This window comes from Ahaetulla prasina, chromosome 5 (genome assembly GCF_028640845.1).
Source record: "Ahaetulla prasina isolate Xishuangbanna chromosome 5, ASM2864084v1, whole genome shotgun sequence".
In the NCBI taxonomy this organism is placed as follows: Eukaryota; Metazoa; Chordata; class Lepidosauria; order Squamata; family Colubridae; genus Ahaetulla; species Ahaetulla prasina.
This window is the reverse complement of record NC_080543.1, coordinates 135,983,634-135,997,059: the sequence shown is the minus strand read 5'-3', so window position 1 is coordinate 135,997,059 and position 13,426 is coordinate 135,983,634. Positions and strand designations below refer to the sequence as shown.

The 13,426-nt window shown below is 43.2% G+C and overlaps 1 protein-coding gene across 4 annotated transcripts in view; it reads left to right on the top strand.

The window, feature by feature from the left end:
* VWA8 (von Willebrand factor A domain containing 8) overlaps positions 1 to 4,426 on the top strand; it is a 137,245-nt gene extending 132,819 nt beyond the window's left edge. For all 4 annotated transcript variants that reach the window (XM_058184493.1, XM_058184495.1, XM_058184494.1 and 1 more), the window contains exon 45: positions 3,951 to 4,426. In XM_058184493.1, the coding sequence (XP_058040476.1) occupies positions 3,951 to 4,059 (109 nt within the window). In that variant the 3' untranslated portion in view covers positions 4,060 to 4,426. The remainder of the gene's footprint in view (positions 1 to 3,950) is intronic.
* The last annotated feature ends 9,000 nt before the right edge of the window (positions 4,427 to 13,426 follow it).

Below are 13,426 nucleotides of genomic sequence, written 5' to 3'. Positions count from 1 at the left end.
ACACTCTTTTCCAACAACCCAAGAGACGACTCTACACATGGACGTCATCAGATGATCAACACAGAAATCAGATTGACTATGTGCTCTGCAGCCAAAGATGGAGAAGCTCTATATAGTCAGTAAAAAAGACCAGGAGCTGACTGTGGCTCAGATCATGAGCTCCAGAGGACGGTAGAGGACAGGAAGGCCTGGAGGAACATTGTCCATGGGGTCGCGATGGGTCAGACATGACTTCGCAACTAACAACAACAACAACAACAACACAGAAGAGGGGGTCATTTATTCTCCAAAGCACCAGAAGGCAAGACAAGAAACAACAGATGGAAAGTAAGCAAGGAATAGAAACAATCTGGAATTAAGGAGAAACTTCCTAACAGTGAAGACAATTAACCAGTGGAATGGTTTGCCATCAGAAGTTGTGGGTGCTCCATCACTGGAGGTTTTTAAGAATAGTCTAAACCGATGATGGCAGACCTATGGCACACGTGCCACAGGTGGCACGCGTAGCCATATCAGTGGGCAAGTGAGCTTAGCTCTGGCGCGCGCATGCTGATTTTCAGGCCTCCTGGGCCCACCAGAAGTAAGGAAACAGGTTGTTTTCTGCCTCCAGAGGGCCTGGGGTGGTGGTGGGGAAGGCCCATTTTTGTCTCTCACCTGGCTCCAGAGCCTCTCTAGGAGTCTGGGGAGGGCAAAAATTGCCTTCCCCACCCCCTGGAGGCCCTCCGGAAGCCAGAAACCTTCCGGTTGGACAGGAAGTGATGTTTTTTGCTGTCCCCAGGCTCCAGACCCTCTCAAGGAGTTGACGGCTTCCAGAGGGTGTGGGGAAGGCCGTTTTTGCCCTCCCCAGACTCCTAGAGAGGCTCTAGAGCCAGGTGAGAGAGAAAAATGGGTCTACCGGGCCATTGTGTGCCGGAAGCGGGAGGAGGATGTCATGCACGTGTGCATGGGGATCGGGCCGCATAGAATTATGGGTGTGGACACGCGCTTGCACAACCCCCCCTCACCCGCTCCTCGTGGCACATGATGACAAAAAGGTTAGTCATCACTAGTCTAGACAATCACTAGTCTGGAACGGTAAAGGGTCTCCTGCTTGAAGACCTCCCTTCCAGCTCTATTCTGATGGATTGATAATACTTATGGAGATTCTCGATCATCTAGGTCATGGTTGTTCCAAAGGTGCTGAAAAGTCATTAAAGGAAGTTCCAAGTTGGAATAGAGAATAAATTTCCTGACAGTGAGAACAATGAACCAGTGGAACAATTTGCCTGCTGGAATTGTGCCTTCTCCATCAACCTTTTTCAAGAAAGGTTGAACAACTATTTGTCCAGGGTGGTATCAAGTCTCCTCCTTTGAGCAGGGGGTTGGACTACAAGACCTCCAAGGCCCCTCCCAGCTCTATGATTCTAAGCAGGACCAAGAGAAGCGTTTTTGCATGCTGGCTTCCCAAAAAGGGTGATGATCACAGCAATTTTTGTAGCACTGGCTTCGAATGCAAAATCGCTTCTTTGAGCAATGAATCATAAGAAAATTCAGATGACGTAAGGAAAAGTCAAGTTCAGTTTCAAATAATGATTAACTACCCGGAGCCAAGCTCAAATTTGTGAACCCACAATAGTCTGCTCAGCTCAGGAGTGGTTAGAGTAAATAAAGTCCTGTCCCCCCCCCATCAAATAATTTGAACCTATTCTCTACCCTTCCCAAAAAAGAAAAAAAAACCTGCTCCCCACGCCCAAGAAGGGCCGATTCACATGTCATTTTGCAAACCAGCATAAAGATCTTAAAATCATTTCTCACCCTTTGGTTCCAACCTCACCGCACAAAACATAACACACGCTCCATTTCTTAACAGATGTGCTCTCATGAAAGATAAATGTTGGGAATTGTGGTTTCGGTGCTTCTCATGACTTGCGATAGGAACACAAATCTCTGGAAAATGTTTTACACACACACACACACATACACATACACACACCAAGGATTGTTTTCAGCTCACCCTTTTGACCTCTTCCTTTTATTTTATTTCAAAAGTTTATTTTCTTTTATATTTTTTTAAGGAAAGTGTTTTTCGGGGTGGTGGTTTCTTGAGCGATTCATTTTTAGGGGAAAAATTCTTGGTTTGATTAAAAGCGATGAAAATCCACAGCAGTAAATTTTATTTTTCTCCTCTTCCGATCTTTTTTTTTTTTTTGAATTTTTTATTTTATTTTATACACAAACAAACATTTAATACATTAGTCATTCCTTCCATGTGACATCTCAGTGTTTTCTCCGTGACTTCGTCTTTTTGTTGTTTCTTCTGTCTTTTTTTTCCCTCAATCTATTACAACATTTCTCCAAAAATAAGGTAAAGGTAAAGTTTCCCTTGCACATATGTGCTAGTCATTGTCGACTTTAGGGGGCGGTGCTCATCTCTGTTTCAAAGCCGAAGAGCCAGCGCTGTCCGAAGACGTCTCCATGGTCATGTGGCCGGCATGACTCAACGCCAAAGTCGCACGGAACGCTCCAACAATACAATATTCTGATTATACCATACTCTTATATAATTACAATCTGGAACTGAACACACTCAAAACCGTAGAAATGGTGGTAGACTTTAGGAAAAATCCTTCCATACTTCCACCTCTCACAATACTTGACAACACAGTATCAACAGTAGAAACCTTCACATTTCTGGGTTCTATCATATCGCAAGATCTCAAATGGACAGCTAACATCAAAAACATCATTAAAAAAGGACAACAAAGAATGTTCTTTCTGCGCCAACTCAGGAAGCTCAAACTGCCCAAGGAGCTGCTGATCCAGTTCTACAGAGGAATTATTGAGTCTGTCATTTGCACCTCTATAACTGTCTGGTTCGGTTCTGCAACCCAACAAGAAAAACACAGACTTCAGAGGATAATTAGAACTGCAGAAAAAATAATTGCTACCAACCTGCCTTCCATTGAGGACCTGTATACTGCACGAATCAAGAAGAGGGCCGTGAAAATATTTGCAGATCCCTCGCATCCTGGACATAAACTGTTTCAACTCCTACCCTCAAAACGACGCTATAGAGCACTACACACCAGAACAACTAGACACAAGAACAGTTTTTTCCCGAAGGCCATCACTCTGCTAAACAAATAATTCCCTCAACACTGTCAGACTATTTACTGAATCTGCACTACTATTAATCGTTTCATAGTTCCCATCACCAATCTCTTTCCACTTATGACTGTATGACTATAACTTATTGCTGGCAATCCTTATGATTTATATTGATATACTGACCATCAATTGTGTTGTAAATGTTGTACCTTGATGAACGTATCTTTTCTTTTATGTACACTGAGAGCATATGCACCAAGACAAATTCCTTGTGTGTCCAATCACACTTGGCCAATAAAAATTCTATTCTATTCTATTCTATTCTAATTATTGATTGATTGATTTATATCTCTTTTCTAACCAATGGTAAAATTGATCCCATTTCTTAAAATATTCTGAATCCTCTTTTTCTTTAATTATCAAAGTGAATCTATTCATTTCTGCACAGTCTAATTTTTTTTTAATTACTTCTCCTTCCAGAGGTATTTTCTCTGCTTTCCAATTTTGTGTAAAAGCAATCCTTGCAGCTGTTATTATATGTATAATCAAATAAATATTTTCTTTACTAATTTTCTCTGGAAGGATACCCAATAGGAACAGCTCCGGTTTTAAATCAATATGTTGTTGTGTCATTTCTTCTAGCCATGTCTTAATTTTATTCCAATAGTTTTTGGCTTCTGGGCATGTCCACCACATATGATAATAAGATCCTGGTAACTGGTGACATTTTCAACATTTAGCTGATTTATCTTTAAACGTTTTTCCCAGTTTCTCAGCGGGCATATGCCATCTGTAAAACATTTTATATTGAATTTTCTTTATATGCAGTGGACATTGTTAATTTATCCTCTTCCGATCTTTAGGTTGCAGAGGACGCTACCAGCTGGTCGTTCTTTTATTGCCATGGACACCAAGGAAATCCCACAAATTTTGCAGCAGATTTTTACCTCAACTATGCTTTCCAGTTCGTAGTGAAAAGATTTTCGTTGACTGGACTGAACTGTTCAACGTGGACGATTAATTCAGAATAATCTACATGAGCTGCTAATCAGAGTTGAAGCACTAACGGCCTAATCTTTATACTGAATAAAATATACTTTATGGTGAAGTGCATATTGTACTCGAATTAAGGTGACCTAAATTATGGTTTTCTTCAATAAAGAGGACGGTTTAAAAACTCAGTCACAGCTTTGGAATAAATTAAAGATTTCTATGAATAAATTAAAGATTTAAAGGACGACACCAAGGAGGTTACTGGCTGATTCTTTTTTGATAATTCTTTTGAATTGGTACAGGCAGGCCTCGACATACGACCGCAATTAGAGCCCAACATTTCTGCTGTTAAGTGAGACATTTATTCAGAGAATTTTGCCCCTATTTTACGACCTTTCTCATCATAGTTCTTAAGCGAATCACTGCCGTTGTTAAGTCAGTTATTTGGTTGTTAAGTGAAGTGGAATTCACGTAACAATCCTGTTATTACTAACTTAACAGCTGCAGTGATTCACTTAACAACCGTGATGAGAAAGATCGTAAAATGGGGCAAAATTCACTTAACAACTGCCTCGTTTAGCAACAGAAATGTGGAGCTTCATTGTGGACTTACGTTGAGGACTACCTGTACATAAAGGGGCGTTGTGGCAGCGTGGTTAGAATGCAGTATTGCAGGCTAACTCTGCCCACTGCCAGGAGTTCGATCCTGACCGGCTCAAAGTTGACTCAGTCTTCTGTCCTTCTGAGGTCAGTAAAATGAGGACCCAGATTGTTGGGGGCGAGAGGCTGACTCTGTAAACTGCTTAGAGAAGGCTGTAAAACACTGCGAAGTGGTATATAAGTCTAAGTGCTGTTGCTATTGCCATCTATATCTGTCTGTCTATGTCTGTCTGTCTGTCTGACTATCTATCTATCTATCTATCTTTCCTGCTTGAGCAGTGGGTTGGACTAGAAGACCACCAAGGTCCCTTCCAATTCTGTTGTTCTGTTCTGTTCCATCCCATCCCATCTCTTTCCATTCTATTTTGCCATGGTGGCTCAGTGGTTAAAATGCTGTATTACAGGCTAACTCAGCCGACTGCCAGCAGTTTGATTCTTACCGGCTCAAGGTCGACTCAGCCTTCCATCCTTCCAAGCTCGGTAAAATGAGGACCCAGATTGTTGGGGGCAAGAGGCTGACTCTGTAAACCGCTTAGAGAGGGCTGTAAAAGCACTGTGAAGTGGTATATAAGTCTTGAGAGCTATTGCTATTCCTTCCTTCCCTTTCTCTCCTTCCTTCTTTCCTTCCCTTCCTTTCCTTTCCTTTTCTTTCCTTCCTTCCTTCCTTCCTTCCATCCATCCATCCATCCATCCATGGTGCACAGTGGTTAGAATGCAATATTATAGGGAGACAATATTGCCTAGTGGACCAGTGTCAGCAGTTCGATTCTCACCAGCTCAAGGTTGACTCAGCCTTCCATCCTTCCAAGGTGGGTAAAATGAGGACCCAGATTGTTGGGGACAAAGTGCTGACTCTGTAAACCGCTTAGAGGACTAACTCTGCTGACTGCCAGCAGTTCGATTCCCACCGGCTCAAGCTCGACTCAGCCTTCTGTCCTTCCGAGGTGGGTAAAATGAGGACCCAGATTGTTGAGGACAAGAGGCTGACTCTGTAAACCACTTAGAGAAGGCTGTAAAAGCACTGTGAAGCGGTATATAAAGGGCTATTGCTATTCTTTCCTTCCTTCCTTCTTGCCTTCCCTTCCTTTCCTTTCCTTTTCTTCCTTCCTTCCTTCCTTGGTGCACAGTGGTTAGAATGCAATATTGCAGGCTAATTCTGCCCACTGCCAGGAGTTTGATCCTGACCGGCTCAAAGTTGACTGAGCCTTCTGTCCTTCTGAGGTCAGTAAAATGAGGACCCAGATTGTTGGGGGCGAGAGGCTGACTCTGTAAACTGCTTAGAGAAGGCTGTAAAACACTGCGAAGTGGTATATAAGTCTAAGTGCTGTTGCTATTGCCATCTATATCTGTCTGTCTATGTCTGTCTGTCTGTCTGTCTATCTATCTATCTATCTATCTTTCCTGCTTGAGCAGTGGGTTGGACTAGAAGACCTCCAAGGTCCCTTCCAATTCTGTTGTTCTGTTCTGTTCCATCCCGTCCCATCTCTTTCCATTCTATTTTGCCATGGTGGCTCAGTGGTTAAAATGCCGTATTACAGGCTAACTCAGCCGACTGCCGGCAGTTTGATTCTCACCGGCTCAAGGTCGACTCAGCCTTCCATCCTTCCAAGCTCGGTAAAATGAGGACCCAGATTGTGGGGGCAAGAGGCTGACTCTGTAAACCGCTTAGAGAGGGCTGTAAAAGCACTGTGAAGTGGTATATAAGTCTTGAGAGCTATTGCTATTCCTTCCTTCCCTTTCTTTCCTTCCTTCTTTCCTTCCCTTCCTTTCCTTTCCTTTTCCTTCCTTCCTTCCTTCCATCCATCCATCCATGGTGCACAGTGGTTAGAATGCAATATTATAGGGAGACAATATTGACACTTGCCTGGGCCAGTGTCAGCAGTTCGATTCTCACCAGCTCAAGGTTGACTCAGCCTTCCATCCTTCCAAGGTGGGTAAAATGAGGACCCAGATTGTTGGGGACAAAGTGCTGACTCTGTAAACCGCTTAGAGGACTAACTCTGCTGACTGCCAGCAGTTCGATTCCCACCGGCTCAAGCTCAACTCAGCCTTCCGTCCTTCCGAGGTGGGTAAAATGAGGACCCAGATTGTTGAGGACAAGAGGCTGACTGTAAACCACTTAGAGAAGGCTGTAAAAGCACTGTGAAGCGGTATATAAAGAGCTATTGCTATTCTTTCCTTCCTTCCTTCTTGCCTTCCCTTCCTTTCCTTTCCTTTTCTTCCTTCCTTCCTTCCTTGGTGCACAGTGGTTAGAATGCAATATTATAGGGAGACAATATTGCCTAGTGGACCAGTGTCAGCAGTTCGATCCTGACCGGCTCAAGGTTGACTCAGTCTTCTGTCCATCCTTCTGAGGTTGGCCAAACGAGGACCCAGATTATTGGGCGGGGCGAGAGGCTGACTCTGTAAATTGCTTAGAGGGGGCTGTAAAAGCTCTGTGAAGCGGTACAGAAGTCTTAAAGTGCTCTTGCACTTTATGTGAGGTATAAAATCGTTTCAACAGATCATTGCTGTTTTTCTCCAGCCTCCGTGCTAGGAAAAACAAAATTGCCACTCCTCAACCACATGCTGAGAGCAGCCCAGGCGCCTGACCTCTGTCCGAGATCTCCTCGTGTCTCTTTTGCGCAAACCTCCTCGAGAAACGAATTTCCTCCAGAGGAGAAATCTATTTAGGAAGCCAAACCTCTCCACTCCAGAGAAGGGGGCAGTCTTTGTGGCACCACAAAAGGAGAAAGATAACAAGGCCTCTCCTTGACAGAGTTGTGATGGAATGTTTGGATTCCACCGCCACTAAAACATATTTTGCTGCGGGTGCAAATTGGCTGGTTTGGGGCTGCGTTGAGAAACTGCGCGTTTCTCGCCCCAGTTGTTAAGCGGACCCCTGCAGTTGTCACGTAAGTACCACGGTTGTTAAATGAATCTGGCTTTCCCGTGTCATAAAAGGGGATCGCATGACCCTGGAGACCGCAACTGCCATCAGTACATGCCAGTTTCCAAGCCTTTTGACCACGTGACCACGGGGAACGCTGCAATGGTCCGTAAGTGTGAAAAGGGGTCGTAAGTCACTTTTTTCGGCGCCGTGTTAACTCCAGACGGTCACTAAACGAACTGTTGTAAGTGGAGGGCTACTTGTAGCTTAGAACCAAGGAGTCGGATGTCTTCTGAAGTGATGGAACACCTCAACTTTTCTATCCTCTTTGACCTCTCTCTCTCTCTCTACCCTAGGAGCAGCGCTACACAAAGGTTATGAAAAATGGGAGGAAATGCAAACACGTAATCAGAGGTCTCCAACCTTGGCAACTTTCAGCTTGGTGGACTTCAACTCCCAGAATTCCCCAGCCAGCTTTGCTGGCTGGGGATCTGGGAGTTAATCCGCTGAAGTACCAAGGTTGGAGACCTCTGCATTAAATCATATTTTGCTGCGGGTGCAAATTGGCTGGTTTGGGGCTGCGTTGAGAAACGTGGAGGAGGCGTCTCTTTTGAGTTAAAAAGCATTCCGATGAAGCTACTATAGCAGTGGTTCTCAACCTGGCAGGATTTCCCCAAACCTGCTGTTCCTTCTTGCCGTTCCGTCTTCTTGATGGACAAGTCTTTGCAGGCAGAGACGAGGCGGAGACCGTTTTGAAGCTGTCTCCCAGGTTCACACTTGCACAGCGTGCGGAGGGTTGTGCTTGCAATGCTGTGACCATCGGAAGGAAAAAAAAATGAGCCCAACCAAAGCAACCCCCAAAACACAAGTATGTGTTATATGCAGGTATGGAGAGCAAAGTTTGGTCTATATATCAAGGAAATAAATAAAATAACTTTCTAATTATTCAAAGGCAATCTGATATCTGTTTTGTAGATAATCAATCCATTTTTCCATTCAATTAAATATCTTTCCTCGTATTGTCTTTTAAAAACAAAACATTTTCCCCTTTTTCCCCTCCTCCCCGGCTTCCCGGGTCAATCACAAGGTATTGTTATACATAAACCAAACATAGAATAAAATTTTCCCTTCCAATCCAATTAACCTCATCCAAAGCTTTTCATCTCCCAACCCCCTCCCCATTAAATAAAATAACTTTCTAATTATTCAAAGGCAATCTGATATTTCTTAATCTGATATCTGTTTTGTAGATAATCAATCCATTTTTTCCATTCAATTAAATATCTTTCCTGCGTATTGTCTTTTAAAAAAGCTGAGATTTTAGCCATCTCAGCCAAATTAATGACTTTCAGTATCCATTCTTCTATTGTAGGTATCTCTTCTTTCTTCCAGTATTGTCCAATCAAGAGTCTTGCTGCTGTTATTAAATTCAGAATCAGTTTAGTCTCAATCCCTGTACAATCCGTTATAATTCCCAAAAGGAAAAATTGTGGCAGGAACTTTATCTTCTTCTTCAGTACATTTTGAATAATCCACCAAATTCTTATCCAAAAGACCTTAATTTTCTTGCAAGTCCACCAAATATGAAAATATGTAGCATCATCACAATCACACCTCCCTTAACAAGCGTGTTACTAGCTTGACAGCTGCAACTTTAACGAGCGTGGCAAGCAAGGGACGAAAATTCACTTAACAGGATGTCTCGCTCAACGAATATAAACGTTGGGCTCAATTGTGGTCGTAAGTGGAGGACCTCCTTGTACCGCTGCTGGGGAAAGCATTTTGTCTAAGAAATGTGTGTGTGTTTTTTTCTCGCAAAAAGGCAGGATTTCCCCCAAACCTGCTGTTCCCTTCTTGCCGTTCCGTCTTCTTGATGGACAAGTCTTTGCAGGCAGAGACGAGGCGGAGACCGTTTTGAAGCTGTCTCCCAGGTTCACACTTGCACAGCGTGCGGAGGGTTGTGCTTGCAATGTGCTGTGACCATCGGAAGGGAAAAAAAAAAATGAGCCCAACCAAAGCAACCCCCAAAACACAAGTATGTGTTATATGCAGGTATGGAGAGCAAAGTTTGGTCTATATATCAAGGAAATAAATAAAATAAGCTTCCGGATTCACAGAGGCGCTCAAAAGTACCAATAAAGGAGAATATTTGCAACTCAAGGTTGAAATGAGGGCTCTTTGGTGCTCCCTCAACTTGCTTGTTTTCTTGCAGACTTGTTTTCTTGCAGACTTTTCTTGCATCACCTAACTAGGTAACATCATCAGGGCTAGAAGGGAGTTGGGTTTATAAGGAGGAGGACAATGTGGTCCTTGGTGCTCTCTGAGCTTGCTTGTTTTCTTGCAGACGTTTCATGACCCAACTAGGGAACAACTTCAATGCTAGTCACTAAGACTGACGATATTGCGTAGTTACAGTAGCTTCTTACGCCAAGATAATATATAGCATCTAAACTATTATAATTATATTATAATAATTATAACATTATTATAATTATTATAACATACAATTTGAAGAGAGACTGGGAAGTCTAAGAGATGCCTGATTACTGTACATTTGTGTGTCTCAGCACTGGAATACAAAGATAAACAGAGAGGAAACCCAACTCCCTTCTAGCACTGATGATGTTGCCTAGTTGGGTAATGAAACGTCTGGAAGAAAACAAGCAAGCTCAGAGAGCAACCAAGGACTCCACAGTTCCTCCTCCTCCTCCTCCTCCTCCTTCCTCCATACCCCTTTCCTTCTAGCACTGATGATGTTCCCTAGTTGGGTCATGGAACGTCTGGAAGAAAACAAGCAAGCTCAGACAGCACCAAGGACTCCACAGTTTTTGTTCCTCCTCCTCCTCCTCTTCGTCCCTCCATACCCCTTCTAGCACTGATGATGTTACCTAGTTGGTTAATGAAACATCTGGAAGAAAACAAGCCAGCTCAGAGAGGACCAAGGCCCAGAAACGTCTAAACCTTGGACTTCAAAACTTCAGTAAAAAGATTACCTTTCATGCAGGCAGACTGAATTATTAGCTATGAGTCTACCTAGCTAGAAACACCCTTCTGAAGTTTATTTATTTCTTGATAACCTCTCATTGGGTTATTCCAAAAAGAGACTCGAGGAACGAGCCTCCACAGGGCAATATTCCTGAACTTCAGCAACATTTAAGATGCAGGCAGTTCTCGGCTTACGGCCACAATTGAGCCCCACATTTCTGTCGTTGAGTGAGACATTTGTTAAGGGAGCTTTGCCCCATTTTACAACCTTTGTACAGCCAGCCCATATGAGATGTTGCTTTTAAAAAACAACAACCCACCAGCTGCATCCCGAGCCAACGCAAAAAAACAGTGCCGGGTCTCCTTTTTCCAACTCTCGATGTTTGAAAAACGAAAGAAGAGGCTGTTTGTCTGGATTTGCCTCTTTTTTCTATTCTTATTCTGCACCGAATGCAGCGGAAAAAGTGTGTAGTTGTGCGCTTTTTTTCATGGCAAGCAAAAAAGGGCCGGGGGGGGGAGGGGGAATCCCCCCTTCAAACAAACCTTCCCTTCAGAATTCATTGGGTTGCTTACGAGCAGCCGAAACTTTGGAAGGCTCCTTCTTTTCGTCCAAAGAGTTGATTGTGCTTACAATTTTCGTGGCGTTCACCGGAATGAAAGGCGTCATTAATTAAAATTAAAAGGAAAGTAGGGGGGGGCTGAACAGAGGAGGAAGAGAGATTCCTCCCCCCCCCCGTTGCCCCTCTTCCCATCCCAGTTTCCAGTAAATCTGGACGGATGCGTGAGAACGGACTTCGCGGAGTTCCCGTCAACAAATCTTTCATGTGAAGCTGCCCCTTCGACGAATCCCTTGCGGCGATCAGAGGCTGGATAGAGACAGGGGGGCGATTGTTCGTTTAGTGACTGTTTGTTCGTTTAGTGACTGTTTGAAGTTACAGCCTAACCCCAAGGAAAAAATGAACCTACGACTATTTTGCGTGCTTCTCGTTGCAGCATTCTGTGGTCACGTGATCAGAATTTAGACGCTTGGCAACTGGCATGTACTTATGACGGTTGCAATGTCCCGAGGTCACGTGGTCCCCTTTTGCGACTTTCTGACGACGGGGAAACCAGATTCACTTAACAACCGTGTTACTAACTTAAGAACTGCTGAGATTCACTTAACGACCCTGGCGAGAAAGGTGGAAACGTGTGGCAAAATTCACTTGACAACTGCCTCGCTTGGCAATGGAAATTAGGGGCTTAGTTGTGGTCCTAAGTCGAGGACTATCTGCATAGCAGATCGGGAAATATGCATAAAATCATAAAATCTCTGTGATTTTATGATGAATATCCCTTTTCTAAACCAGAAGAAAGTTTGTCCTATCCGCATGCTCTTATAATTTAAAGTTTCTCAACCTATAGAGAGTTACACCATCCCTTCTGAAGGCTGCAGACCAGCTGCAGGAATTGCGGTGGTCGAAAATGAATGGGCACACACACTTGTGTTTATGCACAGTGCTTCCTGCATCCTCCCCAGAGACACAACCTCCACTGTGTAGCTTTCGAGTAAGCGTTCCTTCTCTTTGCTTGCTTATGTATGTCTCCTGTCTCAGCCTGCCAGCCTGCTTTCTACAATCAACACAAGCCCAGAATAGCATGGCTTACTAAAGGGTTGGTAAAGAATTAGTAAAGAATGGCATGGCTTAGTAAAGATTCAGTAAACGGTTAGTAAAGAGTTAGTAAAGAATGGCATGGCAATGGTGTGGCTTAGTAAAGGTTCTGTAAATGAATAGTAAAGAATGGCATGGCTCAGTAAAGGATTGGTAAAGGGTTGGTAAAGAATTAGTAAAGAATGGCATGGCTTAGTAAACATTCAGTAAATGGATAGTAAAGAGTTAGTAAAGAATGGCACGGCAATGGTGTGGCTTAGTAAAGGTTCTGTAAATGAATAGTAAATAATGGCATGGCTTAGTAAAGGTTCTGTAAAGGATTGGTAAAGGGTCAGTAAAGAATTAGTAAAGAATGGCATGGTTTAGTAAAGGTTCTGTAAATGGTTGGTAAAGAAAGGGCACGGCTTAGTAAAAGTTCAGTAAATTGTTAGTTAAAAAAGGGCATGGCTTAGAAAAAATTCTGTAAAGGGGTAGTAAAGAATAGCATGGCTTAGTAAAGATTCAGTAAAAGGTTAGTTACAGGTTAGTAAAGAATAGCATGGCTTAGTAAAAGTTCAGTGAAGGGCTAGTGAAGAATGGCATGGCTTAATAAACGTTTAGTAAAAAGTTAGTAAATAATGGCATGGCTTAGTAAAAGTTCTGTAAACAATTAGTAAATAATGGCAAGGCTTAATAAAGGCTCTGGGAAAGAACTGAGAATGTAAAAGGTATGATTTACAGATTATTTTCATAGTTAATGTGCCTCATTTCCTTAGAATATATGGATTAATTTAAGGACGTGGCGCTTCTACCCAGCAGAGACGGACGGATCCATCAACCAATTCTTGTTGACCAAAGCAAAGAAACCCAGCCAAGTTTCTTGAAGGACCCTGGCTTTGACAGGATCTTCCTTAGCTGTGAGTCCATCCCCTCGAATGAGGCATCTCATCAGCAGGTGAAGAAAAAAAGCACCTTTGCCTCCAAGGTTTGGTTTTACTGCCAGTCTCCTGGAGATCTATTCCAGACCAGCAAAATTTAAAAGATTATGCTAATAGGCAAACCAAAGAAGAATTCAAAAGTTGCGTCACATATTAAGGAAACACCCAGAGCCGTGGGATTTATAGTTCCTAGCACACTCATCAATAGATCTAAGCGTGGAGCTCTCGCCTTGCAATCGGGAGGCTGTGAGTTCGATCCTAGG